The 24,111-nt window shown below is 45.5% G+C and overlaps 1 protein-coding gene across 1 annotated transcript; it reads left to right on the top strand.

The window, feature by feature from the left end:
* Positions 1-490: 490 nt before the first annotated feature.
* Positions 491-23,945, top strand: c1qtnf4 (C1q and TNF related 4). Its single transcript, XM_066700696.1, has 2 exons — positions 491-844; positions 20,952-23,945. The coding sequence occupies exon 2, from the start codon at positions 20,957-20,959 to the stop codon at positions 22,118-22,120; it is 1,164 nt and encodes a 387-aa protein (XP_066556793.1). The 5' UTR covers positions 491-844; positions 20,952-20,956; the 3' UTR covers positions 22,121-23,945.
* Positions 23,946-24,111: the final 166 nt, after the last annotated feature.

Raw genomic sequence — 24,111 nt, 5'->3', positions numbered from 1 at the left:
AACGCTCAAGCCTCACGGCGCACCAGCGCGGCTCGCAGACGCACCGGGAGGCAGGAACAGATCAACGGCGGAGAGTGAGAGAGGGCAGGAATCTGGAGTAATGTGGCTGGCAGATCTGCTGCCAAATTCGAGGGGATAAAGAGACACAAAACACACAGCATTCCTCGCTCCGCCTTTAGCAATCTGACATTACCAGAGGATGAGTGCTAAAATCCACTTGCAGGAGCCCCCCCCACCCCGGGCAGTTGTTATCATCTAATACCCAGTGAACAAATCCTGCCTGTAATTAAACCTTTAGAACCGCCTGGGCTAATTTCTGCTTTCCCTCCCCCTGAAGTCTGCATCTTACTTCACATGCTTCGCTCCTCTCTCCAGCGCACCCACGGGGCTTTGTAATCCCACCCTGACAGACCCACACCCCCGTCTCCTCCTGATCTCCACAGCCCACTCCGGCCAGTGAGTGCCTGGGTCCTCGGGAACACCCTGAGACAATACAGGAGCCCCTCGTATCCCTGCAATTAGTCCTGTTGCCGGGGACACTCTGTGAAACAGCCCCTCCAGAACCCCCCTGAACAGGAGAGGGACCCCTTTCATATTCAAATCCCTCTACTGGTGCCTACAGTGTATATGCATGTACAGCCGAGCGGGGAGATAGCAGTAGGTTTAGCTTTTCTGAGGATACAGAGAGGGGCTCGTTGGACTGATCCCTCTACTCCACTACCTGCTCCCGCCTCACCGCAGCACTGTAGCTGCCAGGACGCTCGGAGACAGCTGGCATTTCAGTGAAGGACATCGCCTCTGGATTTCATTCACGACCTCTGACAATTTTCCCTGCAAAACCCAGGTAAGGAGAACTGTCTGTGGGCTACTACTCTGAGACTCCACTCTCCACTCACTTCACACACACACACACACACACACACACACACACACACACTCGCACATATACACTGCGTCTGTGTCTCTAAATTGTGACTGTACAACGCTGGCAGGGAGACGCACCCCGCTCGCCTCCAGCCCACATACATTCCACACACACACACACACAAAAAGGATGCATAATTGATTTGGCTTGATCAAACAGCATCAATATTGAATTAGGATTGTCAAACAATCCTGGAAGTGTCAGCCTCCTGTTCTAACACAGGGCATTAACTTTGATGCCGAATCACCGCCGTCACATGCAGAGCCTGTGCTTCTCCCGAGCGCGGGGCCCTTTCCCCCCCAGTTGGTGTAAAATCGAGCACCACACGGCACAGGGATGAGTGACTGGAACTCACACCTCTGCAGGGAAGCATCGGTGCCAGGTGTGGACTTTAAAAGGCAATTATGCTTTATAAATGCACAGCACAGGTAGAGCTGCTTTTTACTAGAGGGCAGGGGAACATAGGTACAATATCAATGTATTGATGTATTGATATTTGGTGTTAGCTGAATAATAACTATGGCTCATCTCCCCAGATCTCTGAATTTAAGGCTGGCTTGCATCAATTGCTTCGGTAGCCTTGTATAGACCGGTGTGCATCGACAATAAACACATGCCAAGGCACGCCAGGAGTGTGACTGGCCAAGACTTTCTCAATCTGAGCTTTAGAAAACTGCACTGCCTTAAGGATAAAGATCTGCCGCCGGTCAGAGAGTCAGGAAATGTCATTGTGGAGCTGGTTAAATTCCCAGTTTGCGTCTCCATGTGGTCAGTTGCTGGTGCGCTGTGAGAGGAGCAGGTGGACTCATGCCAGTGAGTCTACAGTAATTTGTGTCAACGGGCTCCTCGCATTATAAAGGCTTTGTTTGTAATTCGTCATCTGTGAGCGATTTGACTGAAGCCTGGTGGTCTAGCTGTGACTTGAGCACCATCCTGGCAGAGGAGACTGTGAAATGCTTTACCTCAGTTCCCGGGCTGAGCCGGAACCTCTGGGTGCACTTGTGCGTCTCTCTGTGTGTCTTTCTTCCCGGGGAGAGATGGTTTTGTGGCTCTGCGACTGCACCGCACCACGCAGGCTGCTCCTGGCATCCACATGTTCTGAGCACTGAGAGCTGGGTTTAGGACCTGGACCTGCAGTTCTGACATGGGCAGACAGACAGACATACTGTGAGGAGCAGATGAGACCCATAAAACACAGCTAGGGGGGTTTATGGACATCTGATGTCCCTGAATCGAGTTTGTCACAGGAGATAAAGATCATATTGACAAGAAACAGCTTAGACTAATTGCTCTGCCGCGGATGAGCTCTGATAAATGTCTCTACAGTTTGGGCTGGTTTGGTTCATTTTAACAGCAATTTAATTCCCCCAAAGTTAATGAAAAAGAAAGGAAAAAAAAGAAGGACTGCTGCTTATTATTCAACAGAAGGTCACATCATAATAGTGTGCATTGGGGAAGATTCAAATTAAGATTCAGATGAAGAAAGCAATGGCACAGCAATGACATTTGAGGATTTTATTAGCAAAATGTCTGCTGGCAATTTGATAACAGCTCCACATAATGAAATAACTGGGATGCCAGGAGGGGCTTCTGTGGGGGGGCAGTCTTTGTGTTTGTGCATCAGCATCCACACACAACAGAGCAACGATACAGCACAAAGGGATGCCTATTTAATGTATATTTCAAACGCAAAGCCCTTTTAAAAACGCATAGTAGCCTACAGCCAAAACCTACTGGCTTCATGATGAAACCCCCCAGGTCTCACCCTCCTAATTAAAGTTTGTAATTAGCCCAGACATTTGACAGCAGAACAATATTATCCAGGAATTAATGTCAAGTGCACTTTTCAATTGCCGGCTAATCTTTCCCGGAGAGCTGGAGACCAGGGCTGTAGTCTGTGACTGAGATTAACTACTGCGCCTTCTGCTATACTTCTCACCACAAGACCACATGGGAATTTCCCTCCCTCCCTCTCTATCCTTTCGCATAATCTCCTGGCTCCCGATGGCACAGCGCTGTGTTGTTGTCTGTTCACATACCGCTGCTCAGGTGAGGCAGCCTGATAAGACGCAGTCGGCCGGTTTGCGCACATCTCGGAGGTTACAGACCCGCAGTGCAGGCGTGATATTGTGTAAATGGTAATTCTGTGGCCCCTCTCAGTGTGATAAGGATTTACTATATAATCGTGTTTCATAACACCCACTCTTATACCAATGCATGCATCTCTATACATGTGCTGGTCTGCGATGAATAGAGACTGTAAAGACACATTCGAGGCGGGTTGGCAGCCTGTACATAAAGAATTGTGCATCACAGCAGAGAGAAAAACATAAAGTGCTCCGTGAAAGAAATGTCAGGAGCAATTTTAAATATTTTCTGTTTGTGCGCAATCTGAGTTACACACATTGTCACACAATATGACACCACTGACGCATTACTCATGCAGAGCGAAATAAGCAATGCATTGAAGACACTCTAAACAAACGACTGGATGCGTCAGTGAATTAAAACATGAATGCATCCATATCATTAAACAGCTGCTTATTCCCTCCACGGCGGAAGCAAAGTGTTTATAGAGAAAAGCCTTTGGGAGGAGAAAAGAAAAGAAAAGAAACATGGGGGAAACACAAAACATTTAGATTGAAATAGAGGAAAATAGATTTTAGTAAGCATAGATCAAGAACAATTTGCGTTTCTCGGTTTAAAAAGACCCACACACACATAAATAGATTCCACACTTTCGGAAATGGTGCGAAAGGCTTTCTTCCTTCGGCCTTCTCACACCCACGCTGATAGTGTCAAAGAGAGAGTTTAGAGAAGTTTACGAGAAACACTGTTTGTGGTTTAACTGGCGGGGGGAAAAAAACACGGCTTTCCAACCAGGAACGCAAACACAACCACTGCAGCTGAGAAAACCAAGAGCTGCAGAGAGGAGGCAAACGTTTGCTCTCCCCTGGGCTCCCACTCTCTTCATTGTGCTGGCTTTGTTTGTGACTGATATTGAGTGCAGATACAGGTGATTATTGGTTACCGTCCTCCTTTCTACACCCTAGAATCAAACCTGATTCAAACAACATGGATTGCATGTTTCAGTCAAGTGTGGTTCCCTTTTCCAAATGCTCTGTCATTTTCGGACTGAAAAACATTTTCTATTGAACATTCGAGATGTGATATGGAAGGATTCTGTTTTATTTTCGTATTTGGTATTGATAGGGGCTAAAGCATGCCTCCTCACAGGTGCAGATGTACGGGTGTGATCTTACTTTGCTGACAGTCTCAGACTAAAGCTGTCAGATCCATCACAAACTGGCACTTCAGAGAGTAGACACGCACTGTGGGTCTCCTGTGAATCGCCTGTCTTGGCTGTAGATTAAATTAGAGAGAGAGAGAGACAGAGAGAGGACTGAGCTTCATAAAGTAGATTGTAAGATGAACAATTAAAATGTACGGTCTTTCAGACTTCAGCTCTATTAGTTTTTCTCACATTGATTTCCATTGTCATTAGCATGACTGGTAACAGTGAAATAAAAAAGACAAGTCCAGTGACATATTTGGTGAGAATAACAAGGGCATCTTCAGTTGTGTTTCTGCACAGGCATCCATAATGCTAAAAATGTCTTCTCCCAAGGGAGCGGCCTGGGGTTTGGTCCCAGAGGCCCCCGACTAATGTTAAATACAAGCAGAAGTAGGACAGAACAGAAGGGATGCTCTTTTTTTGTAGAAAGAGTTGTGAGTGTTGGAACAAATCAGCCAACCATGTGATCAATACTGACAATACTGGGGGCCGGGGACGGAAACACTGCTCTCAACTGACGGAGAAAAGATGGGCAAAGTCTGGAAGGCTCTCTCTTGCTTGTTGCCTTTCCTCTGTGCATTTCATTTAATGACACCATGATGAAATAAAAACCCTGTCCTAAAGGCCGTCATGAGTTATCACCATGTTCCTCCACCAAAAGGAGGCTGCCAAGATTTTTTCCTCTTCTTTCTCATTTGTAAATGTCCGTTCCACTTTAACGAGTAATTGGTTTTAGTTTCTTCCCTGTCTCCTCTGGGCTTTGCAGGGCAGTTGCTGCAGGGTTTCCACAGGGTCAAATTCAAAATGTTCAGTCAGATGGTATGAGCCATCGATCGCTGCCCGTCGGCTGCCAGCCATCACACACTCTGAAGGCTGCGGTGAGGCGATGTGTGAAAGACTCCCTCATGTGCCTCCCGTGGCACGGAGCAGCGCAGTGCAGGGCCGCATCGCACCGAGGAACACTGCGCAGACTCCCCGATACGAGCCGGCCGGTGATATTGCACTCAGAGTGAAGACGTTTATCTTGTGCATTTGCAAACCTGATCAGACACGGTCGGCGGTTAATGTTTTGCACGGTTGGTTGGCCTTTTGCTTATCTGTGCCTTCAACTTACCTCTTTTTCCATAATTTAGATTAAATTCCCTTCCTGACACTCAACTCCCTAGAGCGTTTCTCTGCAGCCCGCTGTCGAACATAGAGAAGGAAAATGAGCAAAGCGGGATGGGAAACGTTGCATTTTCATTCCCCTGCTCCTGCTCTCCTGACCACCAGCTCTGGGTTTTATGCAGAGCACACACAGCGGTTTGATGCTCTGAACACAAAGCAGGGCTGGGAGGTCCGTTGTTAAAAGGTGTTCACAGGAAGCTTGTGTAGCAACCACAGAATGAGAAAGAAAAGCAGAACAGATTTGCAAACCTTGACAAAAAGCATCTGAGAGGAAAATGCATTAGTGAGGCAAACCTGTCACATTAACCTCGGAGGCCCTGCAGAAAGTGGGAAATCATGGCAACCCCCTTCTCCCCTCAGGTGTGCTCATCAGAAGGGTCTAAGGTCAGGTGTGAATCTCTTCCTGCGGACAATTGGCTCTTAAGAAGAACATAAGAACATAAGAAAGTTTACAAACGAGAGGAGGCCATTTGACCCATCGTGCTCGTTTGGTGTTCATTAATATCTAAGTGATCCAAGGATCCTATCCAGTCTATTTTTAAATGTTCCCAAACTTTCAGCTTCTACCACATCGCTGGGGAGTTTGTTCAGATTGTGACGCCTCTCTGTGTGAAGAAGTGTCTCCTGTTTTCTGTCTTGAATGCCTTGAAGCCCAATTTCCATTTGTGTCCCCGGGTGCTCGTGTCCCTGCTGATCTGGAAAAGCTCCTCTGGTTTGATGTGGTCGATGCCTTTCATGATTTTGAAGACTTGGATCAAGTCCCCACGTAGTCTCCTCTGTTCCAGGGTGAAAAGGTTCAGGTCCTCAGTCTCTCAGCAGGACTTTCCCTTCAGACATGGAATAAGTCTGGTTGCTCTCCTCTGAACTGCCTCTAGAGCAGCGATATCTTTCTTGAAGTGTGGAGCCCAGAACTGTCCACAGTATCCAGATGAGCTCTAACTAGTGCATTGTACAGTCTGAACATCACTGCCCTTGTTCTCAATTCTACACTTTTGACAATATACCCTAACATCCTGTTTGCCTTTTTTATTGCTTCCCCACATTGTTCGGATGGGGAAAGTGAGGAGTCCACATAGACTCCTAGGTCTTTCTCATGCGTTACTTCATCTAGTTCTATTCCTCCCATAGTGTAATTATAGTGGACATTTTTGTTACCTGTGTGTATTACCTTGCACTTGTCCACATTGAATGTCATTTGCCAGGTGTCGGCCCACAACTGAATATTATCTAAGTCCCTCTGAATAGCCTGTGCTGCCAAGATTGTATCTGCTGAGCCACCTATTTTAGTATCAACTGCAAATTCGACAAGTTTGCTAACTATCCCAGAGTCCAGATCATTAATATAGATTAGAAAAAGCAAAGGCCCTAGTACTGATCCCTGTGGAACTCCACTAACAACCTCACTCCAGTTAGAAGTGACTCCTCTAATCGACACCCTCTGTTTCCTAGACATCAACCAGTTCATAATCCATCTACTTACATTACCCTGAATGCCTACAGCTTCCAATTTGAGGATCAGTCTTTGGTGTGGAACCTTATCAAAAGCTTTTTGGAAATCTAAGTATATCATATCATATGCTTTCACCTGATCTACCGCTGCAGTTGCATGTTCAAAAAACTCTAATAACTTAGTAAGACATGATCTGCCTCATCTAAACCCATGACTATCTCCAAGAATATGGTTTTCATTAAGATGCTCCTCTATTTTCTGTCTAATCATTTTTTCCAACATTTTACAAGTGATCCAGGTGAGACTGATTGGTCTGTAATTTCCTGGCTCAGTTTTGTCCTCTTTCTTGTGGATTGGTTTGACATTTGCTGTCTTCCTTTTGGCATTGTGGACAGGAACTCTACATGTGTTACAGTACAGTATATTCCTTTTGGATCTGATCTCCAGAAAAATTAACCAGAGGCACATCTTGGTATCAGCAGGCGGTTCCTGACACAGTTCCTCCCCTGATCTATGTGTTGTATAGGGGTGTCTTTTTAAAATGACTACTTGCTATTACCACTGTCCCGCTTGCTGCCTTTTTCCCAAACAAAGTGCGAGTCAATGTGATGAAAAAAGGTTTAAATGTAGCCTCACAGTCCTGCTCCTGCAAATCCCAGACACAGGGACTCAGGGGAGACACTTGAGGGTGGGGTTGGGGTGTCGATGGAGAAGTTCACTCCTTGGGTGCGTTGGCACGTCACATGACCCAACCTGGCATGGGGCGAGGAGACAAAGATGGCTGGTCAATGTCAGGGAGCTTCGTCCTTTCCCAGGGCCGAGCATTCTCCTCTCCAGTCCAGTCTCTCCATACTGGAAACAAAGGCTTTCTGTCCTGATGTTTGTGTGTGCATTTGTGCCGGGCCTTGTTTACGCTTTCCAAAGACAACTCGTCAGTCTTCTCTGGCAGTCTGTCTCCTGCCAGCTGTGCCTCTGGCGTCGTTGCACGAGAGATGTAGAAAACTCGGGCAGTGGGGCCATTGGGAACCCGTCAGCTGAGTGCTAATCTCATTACAATTATCTTTGTGCTGGAGGGAAAGAGAGGCAACAACCAGATCCCATCGTGTGACCCAAATCTGATCATTAGTGTCATCCTAATCGCTTGACTCTCGGCAGGGAAGTGATGCTTTGGGTTAGATTGTCATATTGTTACTTTTTAGGCACAATTAATAAAATGCACTAAAAAAACCAACACACTGACTAGCTAATTCAATCAGTGTATCTTTGGGACTGACACAACTAACAGGATGGCATAAAACCAGTAAATTATCCATGGCACTGATGCGAGGTGAGCATGCAGTCATTTGAGACTTTACTGCAGTTTCATCTCGGCCGCTGCCTTTAAAGTCACCTGAGAAATACAGTCTCCACCACAGTGACGAGAAATGCCGGGGACAGTTGATTGGATTAGTTTATGCATTCAGCGTCGTACTAGAAAATAAGCCTTTGGTGAGGAAAGACAAAAGACAGACAGCTCTGCGATGCTCTTAGTGCTTTTATTCTAAAAAACTGTTTATTTGAATTTTAATCCAGTGAAAAGTTGGAGATAAAAAAAAAATCTCTTTCAAGTTGCTCTTGTCCCACAGAGACCTGTTTCCATTTTTAGACCCGGTTCTCCGTTATCACTTTAAGCAGACTTTTTGGGCGCTCAAAGTGGCAGTAAAATCCACCTCCCAAAAAGGCTAACGCTTTAGAACTTGAACGGACCGATTAAATGTTTGAGTGTATATATATATATATATATATATATATATTACTTTTAAAATGTAACATGCTGAGCTACCCTGTACTGGATAATGTTTACCTGACTGGCAAGCAACAATAATGCAGCGCTCTTTAGAAATACTACCTAGTGAGGGTGCAGTGCAGGCGATAAGAGAGGCAAAAAAGCTGAAAATGAATGATTTTATTTGGTATTACAGTATCTGCATTTCCCAGTCACCAATGTTAGTAGATAAGTAGAAAACTCTTCAGTCCTGTGAGGTGAAGAGAGGATGCAGGTACTTTTCAAAGACACAGAAACACCAAATTTGTCTCAAAGGATGCCCATTATTTCAGGCCTGCGCACTGTTAACCCCGCACATGTCTGAGTTTGTGTGTCGCTAGCACTTACCCAGCCTTCTGTTAGATATGTCTGACTTACATGTTTCTTTTATTATTATTATTGTTTCACCATCCATTTCAAAAGCCGTCGTTTTCCTTTTGATGTGCCGTTCGCAAATCTCTCTCCGGGTTGTTTCTCTCTCTCTCTCTCTCCGGCTCTATTTCAGTCTCCCTTTATCTTACACCCTCCGCTGCTCCCTCCTCTGTTATGCAAACCTCTCACTCTCTCCTGTGAACTGTATCCATTTCCTTATGAATTCCTGCTTCCCATTCAGCCCCTGTTGAGCTCACAAGTCTGAAAAATACTATCTCTGTTCCTCCGAGCTAAATGTCAGGTGCAGCGCAGGCAATGAACCAAAGCTTATTAATTTGGGTCAACCTACTGCAGACACCAGAAGGTGTGGAATCTGAAACGAGAGAGAGAGAGAGAGAGAGAGAGAGCGAGAGAAAGAGCAAGGGGAAAAAATGAAACTTTTACCAGCTTGATCAAACCAAGACGAGCAAGCAAATCACCATAACTAACCGCCGATTACTCATGAACCAGGAAGATGCTCCAACTGGTTTCCCAACAGTGTCTCCTGGCTCTGCTCTATCCAAGCTCCCAGTAGATTAAGTCGGTCTGATTAGCTGATTAACTGGATGGATTTAATACGTCTCTGCAGGCTGCAAATGATCTTAGAGGTGTTGTGCCTCAAAAGTCAAGAATCAAAAGCCAAGAACTGTTGAAATCCTTTATGTCTGGTTATATATTTTGATTTGATAAAGAAGAAATGCATTAAGGAATTGAAATTTCAGTAGGCACTAAAAAACCACAGGATGGCTTCTCCTAGAAATTGACTTTCAGACCCCCTCTTATCCAGTAAATTGAAGACTTCTATATAAAGGCAAGGGGGCCATTCTTTGGCTTCTCGTGGAAGGTCACAGGGGCATTGTAGGAAGTTGTGTGTGCGCTTCACGGGGCTTTCGTTGCTTTAGCGGCAGCGGGATTCACAATTAAAAAGGAATAAAACTCTGCTGCATTTCTCCTGACAATCAATCAGTCCTGGCTACTCTGTCACTCATACCCAACACAATAACACCCGGCCACACCTCGGCGCTTCTGTACCGCACATCCTCCGGTGTGACTTCTTCGTCTTATTATTTTCTTTAGTTTTTCTTCATAATAAAAATCATGCTTATGTTAGATCTGTGAGGATGATGTATTTTTTATTACTCTTATTAGATTTATAGATGTCTGAAGCCTCCTGAGAGAGATGTCTTCTCTCCCGCTGTGAGTCTTATTGTTGGCGGATGGATGGGGCTCATTGTGGAGGTGGATGGGCTTGTGAAAAGATGTAGGTCACGATGTATTCAGACAGGGAAAGAGATATAAATGCGGTGAAAACAGTAAGGGGAGGGGATTCAATGGCACTAGGGAGAGGAAAAAACGCAACGCTTTATGCTTAGAAAGGAGAATCGGCTAAATATATGATAAATCCATAACAGAAAACAACCACCACTGTGTCTTCCAGTATAGAAAATATAACTGTGGGTATCTGAAGATTGACGAGGAGTAAAAATGGCCGCATAACAACTGGAATCGGTTTTGTTACAGAGAGAAGCGGTTTTAAATATCCTTCAAGTATATATTTTGTGCTGGGGTGCTGTGTAACACTTACCAGTGTTTAGATGTGTGTGTTGGGATGGAGGGGACAGACGGAGGCTACTGCACTCTTGGGGAATTTCTCCAGCTCACACTACACTAATCTATTGCAGTTTTATAAAAGATAAAAAACACATCTATTAACTACAGAATTATGCCCATAAAATCCATGTGCACACAGCTGCTTAAAATTCCAGTCAGAGATCAGTCTCTGTACAAGGAGCCGGGGGCTGTTTATAGGTTTAGTGACTGCGTTTTTGAAGGTGTAAGTATTCTATTGGTGACGCAGCCTCCAGGAGCGCCGGGCTGCGTGCCGTGGGGTCGGTGCAGCCCCCTGCCAGCCCCCTATGCTGCCGGGAGCCCCTGAGAGTCGGGATGACTGCGGCAGAGCTGGGTCTCTGAGCTGCTCGCACGGCACACTGCAGTCCAGCTCCCAGCGGCCCCCCCGGCCTCCTCTACGCCAGGTGGCAGGTTCAGCATAGTGCCGATGAAAGCCTTTTCATGTTTAAAGTAAATATCAAACCCTGTATTGAAATTCACTGAATTCACAGAGGTCCTCAGGTGTGTTTTTAATCACTCTGACACACAGGGAGCTGTGTGGTTCTAACCCACTTTTTTTAAACTCTGTTTTTAATGCAGTGCTGCAGGAGTAAAGGATCGGGTGTGGGCAGTACATCATTTTAAAATAGCCATTGTCTTCCCCTCAGGTCTGGCCACGTGTAAGACAGGAGCATGTTCGTTTGTTTGTTTATGTATTTATTTATTTTTAGTGCAGTGTGTTATTTTTGTGTAAAAGAGGGATAGGGGTTTTATAGGGTGTTGTACATAGTATGCAATATTGTTTGTTTTCCCTTTAACTCCACTCTGTGAAACTATTGTTGCCTTAAGAGACGCATTAAGTGGAACAGCCACTAAAACAGCTAATTGTTTAATTGTGCTTATTAATGTTAATTGTCAAAAATACATACATACATCCGTACATACAGAGATGTAAATGTGGAAAAAGCAAACATGTTAGCAAAAAAAAAATTAGTAACTGTTTGGCGTGTGAGATACTCATTAACTCATTGGGGTAATTGAAAAAAAAAAAAAGGAATACACAACCAAACAATGTCTTACGGGAGCAAGAAATACCATGCGAGACTAAACAGTGTGACACACGAGCTGTGGGAGGAGTCAGTGTTTAGCAATAATCAAAATCAAAATAATAAGGACAATCTAGAGCTTTGCTAGAAACAGGACTGCAGGCCAACGAAGTCCCCCTCCTCCCAGTGGGCCTCCGCTGAGCTGCAGAGTCACAGTAACCTCGGCTGTGGGACGTATTAAGAGGATTTGCTCCGGTCAGATCCCTCCCTGGTGGAGGAGATGCTTCTATGGGTTTACTACCCGGCCTAATGACCGCGCCGTGCTGAAGACAAGTGCCACGGCAGGAGCCTCGAACAACAGCAAGGAGGAAACAGGATTTGTTAAGTACACTCCTGTCATTACAGGAAAAAAACTGTGTGCAGTGCGACAAAAGGGATGGGCAGATTACAATTTCAATGCCGATTAAGATTTGCATTGTAAAGGCATGTGGCTGCGCGCTAATGAGGTGCCGAGAGAGGAGGGCGAGACGCAATTTGTTTTGGGCCGCGTTCCGAGCACAGTCTGGTACAAACGCGAGATGAAAGGCACTTACGCCATGCGAAGAGGACAATTCCCAGCCCGGCTTACTGTAAGCAATTGAACGCAATCATCCCCACAACAAAAGCAGCTCCTATCCACCGTGGTTTGCTGACATTTCCGCGCAGTAATGAAGACGCGAGCGTTTGGGGCGCCAAACCGCTCGTTAGGGCCCGAGTGAAACAGCCTGACATGGAAAAACCCGGCCATTGCAGACGCTTATTATTTATTATGATTTATCTCTCAGTGACACCATTACCCAGGGCACCTTGCGGTTTTCACAAGAAACATCAACACATGACAAAGTGCAGTAAATCCAACCAGTACGACAAGCACACATCCTGGTACAAATGAGCTGACAAGTGCGGACGGAATAGAGTTAATACAGATGTCTTTAATTCGGCTCCTCCGGGGGCCACAGGGCACTCCACAGTTCACTCCTCCTAGGCCCTTAATTAGTTAATTGAATTAATTATTCTCTTACCTGAACCAATCCCCCTCGTCACAGGTCATGATCTATTAACTCCTATGAAAGCTGCTTGGTTCAGTGGTTAATAGATTTGCTTTGTAACGAGGGTCTGGCTCCAGGCACTCAGACGTGGGGCTCTTTACTCTGTGGATGAGATCTAAGACCATGGTTATTTTACGAGGAGTAGCAGCAGCAGAATCGTAGCTCTGGTTTCTGTAAATCACTTTGGGCAGAAGTGTTTCCTAACTCCTGATAATTGATATCACAATCCGCTGGCCCTTGGGGAACACGGATCTTGAATCATTCACAAGGCAGGTTTTTATTTGTATTTTTTCCCCTAGCCCTCTGTTGTTACGAAGGGGCAATTTACAGCATCTTCCACACTGACCGCCTGGATTTGTGCAAGTTTTTCTTTTTTCTTTCTCTATGGTTATTGTTTTTGAGTAATTAAAGCCCCATTTTCTGACAACCAGCACATGTGTTACTCGGGCTGCTCTGATAATAAACCAGAAGGCCTTCCTCTGTGGCGGCCTAATGTTTTCCTCTGATTGCATTTTTTCCTCATCCTCATGAATTTCACTGTAATCACTGGTGTGGAAATCGCTGATGGCAGGTGGGTCAAGGGTTTGATTTAATCCGGCCCGAAATCTGTGAAAACGCCTCTCTGGGTAGCCAATTACGAGAGTGGATTTGGCTGTTGTTGTTGCTGTTGCTATTGTTGTTATCATTGGTTTTTATCTCATTCTGGTATTCTGATCCCATGTGCCCTTTGTTTGATCCCATTGTTTAGAATATATTATCACTGTTCTTATTATTCTTTATAGTGATAATGATGATAATAATAATTTAATGAATTGTGTGTTTTTATATCGCCATCATTTTTAAAAATCTGTGAATATGATGAAATCTCGATGATGTGCTACAGTGTTACATAAATACAGAAGCATATTATGACATATTAATTAACTGATTAATTGGATTTAATTAATTCATACATTTTAAATCCCCACAACAACATTCAGACCTAAAATAAAACTGATCCTCTCATCTGTATTCTCATGTGCTTTCCCTGCTGCCCTGCCTCTCTCTATGCCGAGCACATTTCGAACAATACAGCGTCGGAGCCGTTACAAGTCACTCTGTTAGAGTGAGGAAGTCTGCAGGCGGCGGAGAAATAGCTTATGACATTTAATTGCTAATAAAAGGATTACATTCTTTCATCTGGTTTGCCTCTCGGGGCTCAGAGGCGGCTCGGTGTTCGTTGTTTGGATCATCAGGGAGAATGATAACAGAACAGAGTGAGAAATGCCTCGAGAGAACTGTGACAATGTGCCTCCTTTTGTTTCCTCATTAGCAAAGTCAACCGTAACATCCTGTCATTAATAATTGGGTGCTAATTAATGCGGGCTGCACAAAAGATTCCAAATTAAAAAATAATAAAATAATACTATTACTAATACAACTATTATGTTTAATGGCATGGAGCTTTCTGACAGAAATCTCGTTCACTCTTCTGTGACATCGAGGGACCTGTGACTGTGTGTCAGTCTGCTCAAATGGGGGTCTGGTCTCTGTCTTCTGGATAGCGAATTAAACTATTTATTTATTGCTTTTCTGAATCAACTAAACTTTGTGGGTTTCCTCCTGGCCTGGGTGTCCAGGATACTGTGGGGTGGTTGTCACACTTTTATGTGAGAAAGCCATGGGATGGATTTGGGAAATAGGGTTCAGCACAGAACCTCACTGGGTGGAGGTGTGAAGGTGTCTGTATAATACATTTCAAACCTGGCCTTGATTTTATATTGATTAAATCAAGAAAATAAGTATTGTGTGAAATGACAAGATTCATTCTCAGACTCAGACAGTAAAGAAAACAGCAACTCATGGCATTGCAGAAGTTGGAAGAGGAACTGGGCTGATGGCACTTTTGTCTAAACATGCAATTGAGCAGCCTTTTCATCCTTGGTGTTGACCCAGCACCCAGCATGGGTATGTTCAGCCTGCTCTGCTGCACGGTGATGGGACTGTCGCTTAGGATCCTGCAGAAGACAGATATCTATAAACACAAGTGGAAAAGAGGACACTTCCACTATTATTTGTTCCTTTATTGCGGTGGGGGTACCTGTGTGTACAGCAGTGTGTCATTTATGATTTCAGAGACACGCAATTAGAGCAATGATTCTGGCCGGTTCTCCTAATGGTCTCTAAAACAGAGCTTAATGTTTTCCTTGAGGCCTTTAGCAGAAGTCTGTGGGCATAGCTTACAGTCTTTTTCGCCAAGATATCTCTTTCAGTGTGTGTGAGTGTGCGTGCCAATCTCTCAGCTCTCTCACGCACGTCTGCTTGGTTGCTGACGTGATAATGACTGACAGACTGATCAATCCTCCTATCCCCCGCTGACGTGCTGAGTCTCCCGTTCTCACCCCTGTATTATTGGGAGGACAGTAAAAAATAGTCTAACCCTTGCGGACTGGGGGAGATTCAACTGGCAGGCCACAAAAAACAACATGTCCTTATTCTCGCCAGCCTTTGCTGCCAAAAGAGAAGATTGAGAAACTAACAAGACGAAGCGAAGTACCAGCGATAGCCAGTGGAGAACGGAGTGATAGCTTCCTTAATTTCAACCCCACAGGCATAAGAAGTTAATTTTTTATAGCAGGGGGAAAAGGCCAGCAAAAAAGCTCTGAAGATTCATGGTAACTCTTCAGTGTAATTTATGAATTACTAGTTACTAGTTACTAGTTACTAATGCCTCAGACATCTGAAGAATTAGGTGGACACATTAATAAAGCACCGTATGACCTTCCACGAAACACAGTTAACAACAATTACAAATGATTTAGTGTTAGCAAAGCAGTCCAGAGCGCACAAATAAAAGTCCAGGTTTTTTTTAATCGTTTTTTCTCAGAGCGCATGAAGGACGACCCCCATGATGGCTGCGCTTCCCGAGGCGCAACGCAGCCCTGATCCCGGCTCGCCTCCTATTCCTAGAGCAGGGTTCCGTTTTTGTTTTTCAATCAGAAAAATAAATGTGGGTCAGCTAAACACATCTGTACAAAACATAATGTCGAGCAAACTCTGTGAGCCACAGCATAAAATATTTACACGCTGGGGAATGAGAACTGGATGCCTTTTGTTTCGTTTCACATGATGTTGTCCCCAGCTTTGTTTGTTTCTGCGGAGCGCAGCGTTGGCCAGCTCTCGGCGTGCGAGTGACAGATCGTCAGGGCTGCGCAAGGCTGGCGGTTTCTGCAGCGCTGAGAGAACTTTCTGACAGCAGAACCATAAGTGCTGACCTTTAACCTCCACACATAACAGCTTAATGTGACCTTTACTCTCACACTAAACACAATTGACCATAACCACACAGTTATTAGTACTGACACTTTACTCCTTGAAGGTTTATACAGTATAATCTTATATGATATAATTATTGGCCCCCTCTATCTTATAAAAAAAGGTCATTCACTATTGAGAGTAATAAACTGCTGGTAGAATACTGATTTGTCCGTGGCTCCTCATCTGAGATCATTACACTCCGGCAAGGGGTAGATAACATTGTAATCTATCAAGCAATTAAAAGGAAGAGAGAGCAAATACGTGCATATCAGATTTATTAAACATCCCTTAAGTGTTCATACAGCAGTGAATTAAAACACCGGAGATGGCATGAGTCCCACAGATGCTGCGGAGAGGCCCCTGGGCCCTTGTTATCGGGCAGGTTGATTTGATTGCAAATCTCCCTGCAGTTCTGACTCCGTGCCAAGAGACTGGCGGTGCCTCACCTCAGACCACGCCGCGGGTCTGTTATCGATCGGATGCTGCTCTCGCTTCGGCTCCTGCCGATTTTTCAGGTGCCAACTGACTAAGAGACGAGATAGATTTTTCTGTCTGGCCGTGAGCAATTACCACATCTCAAAGGCTACTAATAATGCCCACGACAAATGGGCAGAGTTGTTGTTGTTGTGGATGTTGTTTTTTCTCTCTCCTGGTTTTATGTACCAACCCACAGTTTATTACAGATTGCAGGCGCTGTAATTAAGGGTGAATCGGCCACACGTGAAGCTTGCCTCCTGTACTTTCGGAGTCAAGAACAATTTGTTACAGGGCTCAGTCGCGGTGAAGTCGATTCTTTGGTATATCAAGAACAAGCTGGCTGCTGTAACCTCTTAGGCCTAGACCACATTAATCTGTGACCTGCCAGCCAATCACAAAGTACAAACCTGTGAGAACCAAATATCTATATATAACTCGATTCCTCGCTTTAATTGTATCCCTAATTAAACCTCCCCATACACCACGCCCATCTTTACATCTGGTCCACACCTTAATCCGCAACCAAAACCCATGGGGGAAACATTTAAAAAAGGTTTTAAAATTAGTACCATATCAGTTGTCAATTTCCCTCCTGATAACAAGGACCTCCAACATGTGGCTACACAGACAGGGACATGTGTGCTAAGATGCCACACCAGCGAGGAAAAAGCAAACGCGGCGCTCAAACAAAGACTCCACTTCGCCGATCGTCAAGACTTCCACTTCCTCCAAACATGACAGTAATACGTCTGCTAACGAGGAAACATCTGCGCTCATTTGCTGCGATTAAGGATGCTCAGCACCTTCTCCGAAGTCTGATTGTGCTCACCATTTATCATCTAGTTAATTCCGGCAGTATGAGGAATGGGCCTACCCGCCTGCGTAATGGATTTCGCGCCACATCCCGAGGGATTCGATTATAAAGGAATATTTGTTCTGGCTGTGTACCAGCTTCGTTCACAGGGGGATACGACTGCAAGACGCCTGACAGACAGTCTGACAAGCCCAGCACAATGTTCTTTAAAGAGAAAAATCAAACAAGGGCTTTCTTCCCAGGGGTATCAGACAGACACGCACACACACAGAGACACACGCGCAGGCAGGAGCTGTGTACACAGTGTCCGTGAGAACACTTAATGAATGGTAATAATAATACTACATTTTCCCTTTTATCACTTAATGATAATGATTAGAAACCTTTTTCATTAGCATACCTGCACACAAATTGCACTGCCTACGCAGAAAGTAGGTTAGGTCCCCTGGTGTCTAAAATAATTATTTTTCATTTAAATTGACTGGCTGTTATGAAATACTGCTTTTTTCCTTGCTTTTTTCATTTTCTATTTGCAGAAATCTATCGTGTTCAAGCTACCATATCTAAATTATTATATACCATTGCACCTTGCTATAAAGAGCTTGTTACTGGTGCTGGAATTTCATTTAACTGAAAACTTTACAGGGAAAGTAAGACACAGGTTACTGCAGTGTGGGATGCTGTAGTGTTTATTTTAGACAGATGTAAATAGCATCAATGCAACTGCTGTAGAAAAATAAATACACCCAGTAGCTGCATCTCTCCGTTTACCAGTACAGACGTATAGACCTGTGATACAGGAAGAGGATTGCAAAATGGACTGCTGCCCTAAAGCCACTAATGCTTGGTCAATGAGTGTTGTGTTGGCTAAGTAGCACTGACTGAAACAGGAAGCAGCGGCTTTTCTGTGGTAAAGCAAGAGACTGGAGGGAAAACTGGCCGCAGCCTGAGCCAGACTGACACCACAGAGAAAAGGGAAGTGGTCAGTCACGATAACGGTCACCAGAACCAGTGCCAGGGTACAGGAGGCAAAGCGACAGGTGGAGCACGCAACAAGCTTGAGACATGGCCTGGATGCCAACCGATGGTAGTGGGCTAATTGCGCTCTGTGGCAACTTTGCAAAGGATGTTCTTGAAATTGATTGATTGATTGATTGATTGATTGATCGATTGATAATTGTATGTATAATAACTTAAGCTGTCTGGATACTCTAGTACAGTGGTTCCCAACCCTGGTGGTTTTTGTTCCAACCTAGCTAAAACAAAATCAGCTTGTAGATGTTTAGGTTGTCCAGGTCAATGGAGAAATCCAGCCCTTGTAGCTGTAAAGGAGGCGGCCGCGGATTCATGTAAATCTAAAGCCACATTGCTCAGCCTGGGTGTGTGTTTCATGGAGAGCATTTAATCACAAAAGCATTTACCTCCATGTCCCCTGGGGACGAGAGGCTGGTGATTAATCAAAGCTTCACCTAGGCTAAGACAACCACTTTAAAACACAAAGGCAAGCGAAATAAAACATGAATCCTCCAGCAGTGACTCCTTTCATTTTTACTTCATTGCATTTATTTATTTATTTACATTTAAGACAAAAAAAAAGAAAAGCAGTCACTACACTCTCATCTAGCATTCTGTTTCATTCCAGCACTGCAACGGCACCGAGGTGTACCGGCGCTGCGCACATGAAAACCCCAGCTTTGCGTTTGCTTGGTTTCTTCCTGCGCTGTGTGCTGTGTCCCCTGTGCTTCCATTTTTTTAATGTTTGGTAGCCTTTGAAGTCCCTGGGAAGGGTATGAGACAGAGTAGGTCAAAATGGGAGCTATTCTCAGAGCAGGTGCAAAGCCGCCGGCCACAAAACACCCTCCCTGCTAGAAGAGTCCTGTCACTGACCTCTCTCCTAAATTGAGACTGCACAGTGTGGTGCTTTGAACGTGCGGCACTTGAAGCTAGATGAAGGCAACTCGACCTGTGAAATAGACCGAGGTGTGGTGCTGCACTGGTACTACAGTTTCTCCAGGGATCTAGTTGCTGAGCGATTGCCACAGACACCATAAGGAGTGACTGAAGCTCCATTTTATGTTGCCTACTTGGAAAAAAAACAAATCTAACCAGAGTCTCGCGGACTGGAAAGCGGTACAGAGATCCGCTGGTGTCACAGGCAGATTAACACACACCACTGCTTTCCTGTTACGTAGTAACCAAGTACATTTGCACAAGTAAATTGGATTTACAGGACAATCTGGTTCGTTGCTCGGGGTCAGAGATGGTCAGTAATTGAGGGTCATTCTTTAAAAGCACAAAGGCCCACGCATGCACCACTTTACAGTCAGTGTTGGTCAGGGATATGGGCCCGAGATTAGGAAGCTGAACAAAGCCAACTGCAAAACCATAGTCTGAAGAATACTCTTTCTTATCGAGGAGACTGATGGTTTTTGAAGAAAAAACATGTTTTTTTTATTTTCTCAAATAACGTATTGATAGCTGAGGAGGAACAAATACCAGAAGGCACTGTAGCCCCCCCAGCACCAGGCTCACCCTCCCCTGCAGAGAGTGCTCTCGCCAGGAGCAGCTTTTCACCGGTGTCAGGTTCTCCAGACTGGAATTGCGGCTACAGCACTAAAGAGTGAAAGCTGGGGTGGGGGGGGGGAGGATAGGGGGTGCAGTATGCATTTGCACCGCACTGGTTCACAGTCACCTGTTTCCTATTTTTCCCCGCTGATAAAGATGCCATTGTCTGTGGCCTAGGTCTAAGCGTCCCCCCACCCCCCACACACACCCTCCTCCTCATATCTGTGGCTCTTGTGTTCGTCAGCTCTCCCATCCCTCCCTAATCTGATCCCCTGTCAGGAAACCAAATCTGGTGTTGCTTGAGATCCCTGTGTCGGGGGGAGAAGGAGCAGTGAGGCGGCAGTTGACAGAAGGAGATTTAATTCCTTGCGCAGAAAGAAAAGAAAAAAAAACAAAGAACTGTACTGAGGTGGGGGCTGTTCGGTCCGCTGAGCCCAGGCCTGGCTGCCAGCCCCCTGATTCCAAACCCAGACGAGAGAAGCAGAGAGAGGCAGACGTTCATTGTGGCCCAACTGAACGCCATTTTAATGAGGGTATAATGTACCTGCCTGATGTAATGTGTGCGTGTAATGAGGTCCAGCCTGTGGCCGGCCAGTGACGGACAAGCCAAGACTTCGGCCTAGCTAGTAACCCAAGCCCTCCTTTACCTTATCGTGGCACCTTGTCAAAAGCAAAAGCACAGGTGTGTGGTTGTCTGGCTGTCTGTGCCGGTGCTGTCTCCTAGTGGGGGGGTTGGTGAACTGGAGGAGGACGGTACAGGACAGGAGAAACAAATCTGCTTCTCAGCACAGTATGTGGTTGAAAGTAATTCAGTACATTTTAGTTCACACGAGAAATGCCTGAAACCTGCATTTATATTTGTATATACAGAGGTAGTCCCAGTGGTACACAAACAAGTGCACAACAACTGAGCTCTCTGTAATTAACGCACAATGACAATCGCACAATCTTTTCTCTGTGTGAAAGTGCTGCTGTCTCTAATGCAGGTCTCTCGTTGTGCGCAGGAGAGATGTCCCCAGCTGGGCCGCTCCTGATCGGGTTGCTGCTGCAGGCGACGGGTGCGGTGTTGTCGGCCTACATGGCGGAGGGGGTCCTGGAGCAGCGGTCCGCCTTCTCGGTGGCGCGGACCAGCAGCATGGAGGGGGGACCCAAGATGGTGGTGACTTTCGACAAGGTCTACGTCAACATCGGCGCGGACTTCGACCCCAAGACGGGCGTCTTCCGCTGCCGGATCCCGGGCGCCTACTACTTCTCCTTCACGGTGGGCAAGTTCCCCCGGAAGAACCTGTCAGTGATGCTGATGAAGAACAAGAATGAGGTGCAGGTCATCGTGTACGATGAACACCACAGCAAGGAGAGGAAGGTGCAGAGCCAGAGCGCCATGCTGCAGCTGGAGTTCGGCGACACCGTGTGGCTGCGGCTACACGGCGATCCAAAGTACGCGCTCTACAGCAACACCGGGCCCTACACCACCTTCAACGGCTACCTGATCTACCCCGACGTCTACGCCTTCCAGAGGAACGCCCTGCCTTTCCAGGAGCAGAGACACGGACACCTGGAGACCGTCTCCTCCTCCTCCTCTGCCGGGAAGGGCTGCGAGCGGGCGCGGGAGCCGGAGCACATGCAGTCTGATCAACCGGCGCCGCCAGAGGAAGAGGAAGAGGTGAGAGAGCGGGAAGAAGAGAAGGAGGAAGAGGAGGAGGATCCCAGGTCGGCGTTCTCCGTGGCCCGGAGCCAGAGCATCCTGGGGGAAGACCAGGGCATGGTCCAGCACCGGCCGATGACCTTCGACACGGATTTCGTGAACATCGGCAACGACTTCAACACTTCGGCCGGGGTGTTCACCTGCCGGGTGCCAGGCACCTACTACTTCTCATTCACCATCGGCAAGCTGCCCCACAAGACCATGTCGGTGAAGCTGATGAAGAACCACCTGGAGGTGCAGGCGATGATCTACGACGACAGCCACTCCAAGCGGCGGGAGATGCAGAGCCAGAGTCTGATGCTGTCGCTGCACAAGGGCGACACAGTCTGGCTCTACAGCCACCAGCACGAAGGCTACGGCGCCTACAGCAACCACGGCAAGTACATCACCTTCACGGGGTTCCTGGTGTACCCCGAGCCGGCGCCGCACAGACTGCAGAGCCCCACGAGGCAGAGGAACGAAATATGAGCGTGCCGCCCTGCCGGTCCCCGTTAATTTATTGAATGAGTGTTTCTTTAAAAAAACTAACAAAACACACACAAAAAAAAGAGAAATTGGTTTATTGTTTTTCATTTTGTATGTGTTATGGATTGTCAACTGTGTTTTATTTTCCTCTTGCTTTCTTTCTGTCTTTCTCTCGTTCTTCTCTCTATCTTGTGTCCACCAGAGAAGCATGTGAGTGTTGCCCTCCTCATGTTGCTGTGTTTGAGGAAACATACTAATCACATCCCCGAGGTTGACAAAGGCACAGACAGGTTTGCCACGACCAGATGAACCGACCAGGAATAAAGTTTTCCTCTGGCTTTGGTTCATCCCACCTCTGAGTTTCCCATCCTTGTTAAAAAAATAAAATCTGAATCTTAAACAGCAGGCTTTCTTCTCACTCTGCTCTGGAGAACCGAGCCTCCCAGGCCGCCTGTGCCTCGCTCCTGTTGTAGGAAATTAAGACTAAACTCCAGTAATTCAATTTTAATTTATCAAGCTGGTTTTCACATTCGCCTGCCACCGACCAAAATTGAATTGCTTCTTCACAATTAAACCCTCATTATGATTGAACATGCTCTGACAACTACCCTGTTCAATTTGCAATCGGGGAGCCCGGCCGCAGAAGCAGTATTGTTCTGCTCCTGCTTTTCATTCAGGGCAGGTTCTGAAATATGTCATAAAAAAAAAACATCTGTTGAACTGAAATAAATATACTTTGCTCTGCAGCTCATCTCTGCCATCAGCTGGGACAATGTGCTGATACAGGCAGATTTACAGAGACGCACTGCATGGAGTGAGTGCTGTGATTTAAAGCACCTCAGAGAGTGCACTGACTGTTCACTGCATGTGGTGCTTTTGTGACGTTTGGATGAAATATGTTGTCCTCTCAAGATAAAGCCTCTACAATAATTATATACCAATTTACGATCAAAGGGTAAAATGGCAAAACACTAATTAAACTTTTTTGATGATAACTAGAATCAAAACTCCAATTAAATAACAATACCAACAGTCATCATCATTATATATCACTGCACAGGCACAAAAGGCGTGCATAAGCAGTGCAGAAAATACACACACACACACACACACACACATAAGCTATAGGGAAGATATTTCAACATAAGGGCTTAATTGTTTCAGTAACACATACAAATGTGACCATTTTGCGCATGGATTTGCAAATGTAAACCTAGATTCTTCCATAAGAAATACCTAAAAACATGCATTACAAATTCATTGGTTGTATACTTTTTGTGAAAAAATAACACATTAGTGAGATGCAGATTAACATCTAATAATATCTTCTCTCAGCGTCCTGAAAAAGCGAGTCAGTTCATATTTAAAGACAGCTTCTGGACTGACAGTAATGAGGCTGATTTCCTGGACTGTATTTGATTGAGTCAGGTGTGCACAGTCTTGTATGACTTCACTCACTGATTTTGTTCACTCAGCTTTGGCCAAGACTAGTGCAAGTGTGGTTGTAAAACAGAAGCTGATCCGACTCCAACGACACACTGTTTTGTACCATTTCTCACCATGTGGGCTCCTGTATTATAATGTTTGTGGTACTTTGGTCATTTGTACTTTTTATGCTGTAGTCGTGTACAAGAGGATTTTCTTTTCTTTCTTTTTTTATAAGACCAGGGATATATTATGCTCTTATGTAAAAACGAATTACAGCTCTGCAGAATTGAGATGTGTAAAAACATTTTAAATGTTGCTTTTGAAACTGGATGCTTCTGTGCATTTTGCCTGTGTATACGCGACTCAGTAAATAACAATAAATGGCTTATTATTTGATGTGGCTTGTTTGTTGTGGTAAAGTGTTTGTAGTAAAACTGCACTTACTGTGGTTTCAGGGTCTGTCATGGTGCGTTTCTCTTGCAGTGCCCCCCCAGCCTGCAGTTAAGCGATGCATGTGCTCCCCCTGCTGGACAGAAAGCACTCAGACAGGTGTGCTAAGATTGGCA

The sequence above is a fragment of the Amia ocellicauda genome, chromosome 4, assembly GCF_036373705.1.
Source record: "Amia ocellicauda isolate fAmiCal2 chromosome 4, fAmiCal2.hap1, whole genome shotgun sequence".
NCBI classification, from domain to species: Eukaryota; Metazoa; Chordata; class Actinopteri; order Amiiformes; family Amiidae; genus Amia; species Amia ocellicauda.
The sequence above is the reverse complement of the archived record's forward strand: the minus strand, read 5'-3'. Positions and strand labels throughout refer to the sequence as shown.